Source organism: Mercurialis annua, linkage group LG8, assembly GCF_937616625.2.
Source record: "Mercurialis annua linkage group LG8, ddMerAnnu1.2, whole genome shotgun sequence".
Lineage (NCBI taxonomy): Eukaryota > Viridiplantae > Streptophyta > Magnoliopsida > Malpighiales > Euphorbiaceae > Mercurialis > Mercurialis annua.
The window spans coordinates 36,763,371-36,772,775 of NC_065577.1; the positions used below are offsets into that span (position 1 = coordinate 36,763,371).

Sequence of the window (9,405 nt, forward strand, 5' to 3'; positions counted from 1 at the left end):
AATTTAATGAATTTATAGACGTTTTTAGGGATTAGATACTTCGGAAGTCACTAAACTTTTAAATTATTTAGGCTTAATTTTTTAAAAGAATTCTTATCTTGCACTTTTTTTTTCGTTTATTCCCTGATCTTATAAAAACATAATTTCCACCTAATTTTGGGTTTTTAAGTTTCATCACTACCCAAAAACATTAAATTATACTCTTTTAATTTGGAAAAGAGTTCATATCATACTTTTTTCTATTTTAAAAAGGGTTAATGTCAATAAAAATCACGAACTTTATACGTTTTCTCATTTTAATCACGTAGTTTAAATTTTCTCATTTTCATGCACGAACTACCACTTTTTCTCAAATTCATGCACGGTGTTGAGGTGTCACTCATTTATTGGTGTAAAATGACCTTCACCTCAGCGAATTACACCAATGAAACTGTGACACCTCAGCACCGTGCATGAATTTGAGAAAAAGTGATAGTTGGTGCATGAAAATGAGAAAATTTAAACTGCGTGATTAAAATGAGAAAATGTGTATAGTTGGTGAATTTTTATGACATTAACCCTTTAAAAAAATACAAAAAAGTCTTTCAACTTAAAAATAGTCAAATAAATCCTAATAATTAATTAATTTTATAAAATAATAAAATAAATTAAAAAATTTAAAAAAAATTAAAAAAATCCGGAACCAACGAGGAGTGTTGGCCGCTCTTTTTCCAATTTGGAGAAGGAGCAGCAGCTCCTTCTCCGATGAAAAGGAGTAGCGGCGGCAGCTCCAGAAAGATATTTAAAAAAAATAAAAAAAATATTATTATTTTTTAAAAAAGAGAGTATTTTTGTACTATTAAGAATATTAATATCTAATTAATATATAGGTTAAAATGAAAGATTGTATTAAATTCTTTTGTAAATAAAAAAAGTACAATTTAATATTTTTGGGTAGGGATAAAATTTTAAAACTCAAAATTGGATACAAATAGTGTTTCTATAAGGTTAGGGTATAAACGAAAAAAAGTGTAAGGTGATTTTTTTTAAGGAATTAAGTTAATTATTTTAAAAAGGACTCATAGTTTTAATTATAAATTTCAAATTTTGTTTCTGTAAGGTATTACCATCTAATTTTAATGATGTGACCATTCAAGTTAAAAGAGAAATGAATATCTCTAATTTGATAGTAATTTCCAACTTGACATAGTTTTTTAAGTTATATGGCCACATATACAAAATAAATCGATTTTTTTATAAAATTGAAATTAAAAATAATGTCCTTAAAAACTAAATTAATTTAATATTCTTTTTAAAATAATTTAAAGATTTAATTAACCAAAAAGTATTGAATCCAATGGTTTCAAGTTTTTTTTTTTTTACAATCCAATGTTTTCAAGTTAGAAAACGTATATAATGCTCAAAGACTCAATTATTTAGATATTATTATTATTATTGTTATTATTATAGATTTTAAAAAGTCAACGCTCACATGTTCAAACTTTTCAGAAACTAAAATAATTTCCAGAAAATTAACAAATGTTTATTGGTGTATATTCTTAATACATTTAAGAACTTAAGTAAACTTTACTTTAAAACCTTATTTTTTGGAAATTTTAATACTAAAATAACTAACCGTATTTAAATAAATATTTATAGTAAAATTTAGGATAAACAAATTATTAGATCCTTTAAATATATATTTTTGATTAACTAATCCTTTAAAAAAAACGTGTCTTTAAGTCATTTTTAAGAACGTACAATTCACATTCTGAAAATGGCGATTTATTTATTTAAAAAAATGTCACATGACTAATACAATTTCTAAACCATTTAATCAAAAGACATGTTTTTTCTTAGTTCAGGGATCAGAAAAATAACAAAAATTAATTTATAAATTATTTAATCAATCAAAGAAGAATAGTTGAAGGACCTAATAATAAATTAAGGCTAAATTTTAGTACTAAAACTTCATTTTGGAAGTAACATGGCATTGCTTCATGTAATTATAATTAAATTAATAAAAGTATCTTACATATAATTTTAATAGTCTGATTTGTCAATTTTTATGAATCTTACAATTATATACAATAAGCAAATAAAAAAATAAAGAACTAATAAATAAAAAGGCAATAGTCCGGAAAAATATCCACTTTTTATTTTGTTTGCATCTTTACGTTATAAAATTGTCGATTTTACCCAAATTCTCACCTTTTGTTTTCAATTCCGCCCTTAAGAATCAAATTGACCTCTTTTCACTTAAAAAAAGTTTAAACTTATATTTTATATTTTAGCATATATTCTAAGTAGCACTTACTGTTATATTAAAAAAAAAATCTTTGTAAAAATTTAAAACTTAATAATAATTTTTTATTTTAATTTTATAAAAATCCACATCCGCTTCATTCGACCTCGCCGTCTTGAAACTGCGAGATTAATTCTAAAATTTAGGATATATAATTAATATTTTCTAATTAATTAATGATAATTACAAATTAAATTTTCAATTTTATTAAAAAACAAATTAGATAATCTAAACTCTTGGAAACCACCCTTTCGCTCAATCAACCTTTCTCTCCCACCACTCCGACAACGGCCGGTGACCTGGAATGTTCATCTGAGAAGAAGAGCCCATCTGGGTTCGTCTATTCAGACGAATCCAGGTTCGTCTAAGGACGAACTCTATCTGTGTTTGTTCTCATATGATTTTTTTATTGGTATTGGTGGTAGAGATTGTTCGTTTTGAAAACATATTTGCAAATTTTTAAAGGAGAGATAATATTTTTACAAAATCAAAATTTAATTTTTTGGAAACCTAACTAAAACGGTCTACTTTTATAAAAATTGTTGTTATTTTTTTGTTGTAAAATCGTATAGTTTTCACTTTTTTTTTTGACCAAAATGTTCCCTTTTTTTTTAATGTCTTTACAGATTGTATAAATCTCATCGCATACCTATTTCTCTAACTTAATTCCACTTATAGTTCTTCCACTTATTTATGCAAGATCTTGCATAAATTTCAATTCATTTTGAGAACTAAAAAATATTCTGGTTTAATATAAGTTTTAAACTAAAACTATTGATTGAATATATTTATTGTTCTAATAATTTACATATTATTAACTGTTTTAAAATAAAAATAATTAATTTCTAGAGTATGTAAAAACGATCTCATTAGATCTGATCCTGCTCGTGTATTTATTAAGCATGGAGGAAAATTTTGTGGATTTGATCGGAATTGGGTCCTACATTTATAAGAGTAATGGTCTATAAATGGATGGTGAATTCCTCATGTAATTAAAAGATTTGGGAGCAGCAGATATGGTCCGAACTCCAGCTAGAGAGTCAGGCAATGCTCATTAATTCAATGAATGGTGAAACAAAAGAACTGATTAGATTGATACCCACCATTTTGTACCGCCTTTCTTAACTCATTTTACGTGGCAGTATTTAATTCGTCCAATTTTTCTTCAAAAATGTATATCTCAAAAAATACACCCATTATTTAATTGTCACGTTAAGTGAATTAAGTAAAGTGGGTTAAAAAAAAGGGTTATATAGCATTACTCTAGATCATATGGGGGTGTAAAAACGGATAAGTTAATCGTATTTATGTGGTACCTAACTATTCTATTGAAAAGAGTAGCATCAATAGAAATGTGATTCATTTATTAATGAACAAAAGATCACTTTACCTCCTTAACTTGGCACAAAATATCAAAAACGTTCAAATTGCGGATCACTTTTACCTTAAATTTGACAAAACCGGCTCAAAAATTCCGACATGACACTTAATTGGAGAGTGAAATTTATAAAAATCATAATTAACTATAATTAATTACACTTAAATATTAATTAATTCTAGTTAAACTCTAATTAAAATAAATTAAATCATGGATTTTTTGAGCTTTTTTAATTTTTTTTTCCAAATTGAAAGGATTAATTAAACCATGGATGTATTTGTGGATCTGTTAACTACAGAGCGCCACCGGTGGGTTTATTGTTCGGTGGGTCAACGAGGAGCAGATCTGCTCCTTGTTTGCTCCTTGGTAAGGAGCACATCGCTCCTCATGCGAGTGCTCCTCCTCGCTAGAGAAATGCTTTTTTTTTTTTTAAAATGATTTTTTTGTAAAAAATATAAAATGGTTCTCTATATTTTTAATTAATATTAATTTAATATATAATGTTTCAAAATAAAAAAGATTAAATTTTTTTAATTATTAGATATTAATTTAAAATGTTAAAAAAAATTACGATCATTTTAAATCTTTTGACACATATTTTTCTTCGGCTATGTATGTAATTTTGCGTCTGAACCTTTTAGCAATCTCAATGTTTTAGTAAAATCAATATTTGATTAATAAATCTAAAAATCATAACTATTTTATAAATATAATATAATTTAGGATTAATTGTAAACTAATACATGAATTTTCTCTTAATTAGTACATCAGTTTTTATTGTTTGACAAACTGATATTCCGAACTAAAAAATACGTGGACATTATAATGTACAGTCGTATGTTGCTACATGTAAGGGTGAGCATCAAACAGTTAACACCGAATAACTGAACCGAACCGAATTAGTCAAACCGAAATATAATTTGACAAAAAAATAACTGTAATAACCGAACCGACTGTATTTCAAAACCACATCATTTTAACCTTTTATATACACACATTTATATATATTAGTGTCGCTTTACGTGTTTCACACGTGGCTCATAATGTGACTCGTCAAATATATATTAATATATTAATTGATATTGACAATATTTATTTATAATTAATATTAGAAATTAAATATATTATATTTATACTAATATATTTTGTATATAATTAATATTAAATTATTTAAAAATTTTATTTAAACAAATTGTCATTTAATATGGATTTGTTAAATGGACAAATATATAGTAAATTATGGAAATAGAGAAAACTTTATCCTTAATTATAGCTGTAATTAATACAGTAAATAATTAAAATAATAGTAATAATAATATTAAATATTGATTTCCTATCAGTAAAAAACTATTAAATCTTGATTTTGTTAAATTTTAATATTTGATTTGTTATAGATAATGTAGTTTTTTAATCCATGTTCAATTTTCTTTTTTTATTAAATCAAATACAGGATCTTCTTATGAGAAGATATATTTTAATTTTAAAATCGATTTTTATTATACTGTTATACAAAAACCAAAAAAATATTAATATTTATATTTTGCATATATAAATTACTTATGTTCACTACTATCTTCAAAAAGCTTCATTAAAGTTATGCCCAAGCCACCACGGTCCACGGATGATATTTCACTTTCCCCCAACACCATATCACCAATTTCAAAATCCATAACTCAGTGCCCTTTGTTGATTCATGCTTTCCGTTAGCAACATAATCATCAAAACATAACTACGTATCTCCAAAGAATTAAGAATTGGGTCATTAATCAAAAATTAAATAGGTGAATTACATATAATATAATTCTAATTAAAATTCTAATTATAATAAATTTTCAGTGATAAATTAAATATATATTTAATTAATGACCATTAAACTTTTATTCAGTAATAAATTAAAAATGATTATTCGATAAATTTGTCTGCCCTTCCTCCCCCCTCTCCCATCCGTGCTTTTATATATAGTATAGATATAGATAGATTAAACTTATTTATTTTTATAGTTTTAAAATAAAAAGAAAACAATAAACATAGATTTAATTTAAAGCACATGTACTTTTTAAATTACATATTTAAAGCACATGTACTTTTTAAGTTACATTTTTCCATTTTCTTTCTAATTCTTTTTAAAAATTGTTTTTTTTTTCTTCTAAATAGTATACAAAAATTATTACTGTTACCGAACCGAAGCAAAAACATTATTTTGGTAAATACGGTTCGGTGTCCGAAATTTTTAAAAACCGGACAGTTTTGAATTTTTAGGTGGTTTGATGACCGAACAGACCATTACTCACCCCTTTCATGATTGGCCGGTGTACTAATTTTTCAAGTTTTAAAATTCGTGTTGTAATTGCAAATCATATAAAGTTTGTATATTTATTTGCAATTAAGCATATAATTTAATAACAGAAAAATAATTGAATCCCATCTTCATACCCAAGAATTACAATTACGAAAAAGAAAAGACCCGTTGCCATCTGTTTCTTTTTCATTTTCTAGCTAAATTTTGTTTTTCAACTTGTCAACATTGGACTAACGGAAAATTCATCAATCAAAGACTTCTTTAACATTAATTTCTTTAATTAATGCGTATAAATATATGTATTGTTGGTCTAATCATGTCCAGAGAGGCTCCCAAGATGTTCCAAAATTAGTCTCGTCAAGAAAACAAGTTGTATCGACAAACTGTTGCTGCTGGAAATAGGGTTCTTGGTGGTGATGAGATTGCTGCAATTCCATGCAAATTAGTGCAACAAAATTGGCTTGTTGGCATTGCATGTTCATAACCTCAGCTTGTGCTTTAGCTAATTGAGCTTGTAGATCATTCACTTGTTTCTGAAGCTGACAAATCGCTCCGGCACTTCCGTAAACCGGGTCTCGAATTCTTGCATTTGCTTCGTAAACCATGCTGCTTACTGCGTCTGCTCTTTGAGACTCGGGCAGTTCCTGATATGTTTTCACACTATTAGAAAACAACACATTTTCGACAGAAAAATCATGATTTAGCGTTGGATTTCATCCTTTTACCGACAAAAAAATTTGTTGCTAAAAGGCCGTCGTCTTGTAATGCATATCAATAACAATAGAAAATCATCAGAATAATTGTATTAATTCATATTCTTTCATAATGTCGTATATATATATATTCAGTATACTTAATTATTTAGATAAAAGTGCTTCACCCTTAATTAATAGCATTTAACACTAAAAATAGCGGATATTAAACTATGTAGGTCACTGGGCTTTTTTTGAATTACAGAAAGGTCATTCAACAAACTTTTCTTACAAAATATTCACTAAACTATACTTTTTATTATAAAAATGTTTCTGTTGTTACAAAAAGAACACTAGACTTTTCGTGAATTATAAAAAAACATTAGCTTATACTTTTTATTACAAAAAAGATTACTGAACTATGTCTCTTTTTGTAATTTCGGCTTGCCACGTAAGTAAAAATGTTGCATTTTAGCATGAAAACGGTACGTTTTATATGGATGAACCATTTTGTAACAAAATATATATATTAGTGACCATTTTGTAACAAAAATTTGTTTAATAATAATTTTTCTGTAATTTAGGAAAAGGCTGGTAACCTACAGAGTTTAATATCCAAAAATAGCCGATATTTTGGTTCTAAAACATTTCAGAAATTGAAATTCTCCTTAAAACTAATTAAAGGCCTGTTTCGGAAAAAAAAAGTTTTGAGAATTTCTATATTTTGTAATGGTTATAAATTTAAAATATTATGGAAACATTTTAGTAGATTTATTATCAAAAATAACAAGTATTTATATATTAATTATTATTTTTTTTTGAGAAAATATATTAATTATTTCGTTAGTTAGTTTTTTGAATAAATATTATTTTACTACCCTGCTTAAAATATTTTTTATATTTATTTCATTTTTTTAGTTTTATATTTTCTAAATTTAAAAATAGCTTTATTATTTTAATTTTTTATGGTTATATTATAATTGTATTTTAAAATATTGGCCCAATTATATTTTGTTATTATTATTTATAATATTTCTCCTAACGTTTCATTTCCTATATATTTATATCCTTGTAAAAACATTTATTTTTATATCATGTCATATCGCATCGCATATCTCATTTGTGTTCGGTGCAACTTTTATATATGAAAGCATGTGCCGATAATTGGTTACAACGACTTCTATTAATTATATGATCTTGACTTAAATGGTATGTAATGTATGTGATTTCATATTTAAACATTTATTTTTGTCATGAAATTGTATTAATACCACTCAATTTATTTCCATGATCATTTTCTACAAAAGTAGGTAGGTTTTGCTTTTTCTGGAAAAAGGATACAAAAACACAATTTAAAGATAACGAAATATTTCTAATAACCAATTAATAAGCTAAATAAGACCAAGTAAGTTTTTTAATACATGAAGCTAACAACTTCAATATATCCGTTTACATTGTAATAAAAAAGAATTAATTGCAAAATAAATTATAAACTTTACCGTATTTTGCAATTATATCACGAAAATAGTGTTAGAAACGAACTATTTTTTTGCAATTCAGAACATTGGAAATTTTTAAAAATTAAACTATAAATATGTTTGTTGAAACAATGTATGTTTTAATATTCACACCGGTCTTTTTTTATAAAATTATTTGATGTTCTGATTATTAATCTATGTTCACATTGTGAAGATTTAAAGTTCGGTTTACAATTATGATACCCACTAAAATTCATGATTAAATTTCCATTTAATCTTTAAAAATTTGACTTGAGTATAATATAAAATTGATTTGATTGGTATGTACCAAAATTGAATGTTCTTATAATTAAATAGTAAATGTTGAAGAATGATATAATAATAATGCATATGTATGATGGAAAATGCTATTTAACCCAACAATGTGTACCACCTTAATTGTCCCTTTTTATGTGGCAACATTTAATTCGTCCAATTACTCTCCAAAAGTGTGTATCTCATATATCAACTTTTAGTTCATCCACTCTTAACGCTACGTCAGGTGGATTAAAAAAGTTGGATTAAAAATCAAAATTATATAGCATTACTCATGTATGATATGTACCTGCAAGAACTTGATGATATTGCTAGCACCAAAGACTCTATGAGCAATGGTGAACTTGTAAGGCTCAGTAGGAGGAAAATAAGGAGCAAGAATACATTTGTCGACGCATCGGCGGCGAAGGATTTTGCAGGCAGCACAGGGGCTAAGAATAACCAACGGAGGAGAAGAGTGTTGAGAAGATGGCGAAGAAGGAGAAGAAGAGTTATTATTAGAGTATGGAGAAGGAATAGAAATTGGAGGAATTGACATATTTCTGTAATATTGTTATTTGTTTGTTCGTATTGTTTTAGAACAAAGTTACAAGTAAGAGTTTGGTATTTATAGGAATAGAAGGTTTTCAAAGACTATTAATTGTGTCAATTTACATCATTAGTCTCTTAAATGATGTCCCTACTTTGAAATCACATTCCACTTTAGTGTTTCACGTTTTCAAAACTTAACAATATCTTTTTCCTTTACATTTATGTAGAATGTTTATTTTATAATTCAAATATGCTTTGAAAAATTATTAGTTACTATTATTTATCATTATTTAAATTAACTCAAAATAAATTTAAATTTATGACACATTTGTATAATTATTTTTGCTCAAAGCTAAAGAGCAGGATATGATAATATGAGTTTCAAATTCCACCGCAAGAACAATATGAAGAAAGAAATTGATCCTCCG

The 9,405-nt window shown here is 25.9% G+C and overlaps 1 protein-coding gene across 1 annotated transcript; it reads right to left on the bottom strand.

The window, feature by feature from the left end:
* Positions 1 to 6,057: 6,057 nt before the first annotated feature.
* Positions 6,058 to 9,008, bottom strand: LOC126661068 (LOB domain-containing protein 1-like). Its single transcript, XM_050354828.2, has 2 exons — positions 8,736 to 9,008; positions 6,058 to 6,605 (listed from the first exon to the last, which is right to left on the bottom strand). Exons 1-2 carry the CDS (start codon positions 8,982 to 8,984, stop codon positions 6,276 to 6,278), a joined length of 579 nt encoding a protein of 192 aa, XP_050210785.1. The 5' UTR covers positions 8,985 to 9,008; the 3' UTR covers positions 6,058 to 6,275.
* Positions 9,009 to 9,405: the final 397 nt, after the last annotated feature.

Coding starts and splice junctions, on each gene's coding strand:
- LOC126661068 (XM_050354828.2), bottom strand. CDS start 8,984: ATGTCAATTCCTCCAATTTCTATTCCTTCTCCATACTCTAATAATAAC. Junction 6,606..8,735: donor ATATCATCAAGTTCTTGCAG/GTACATATCATA, acceptor AAAACATATCAG/GAACTGCCCGAGTCTCAAAG.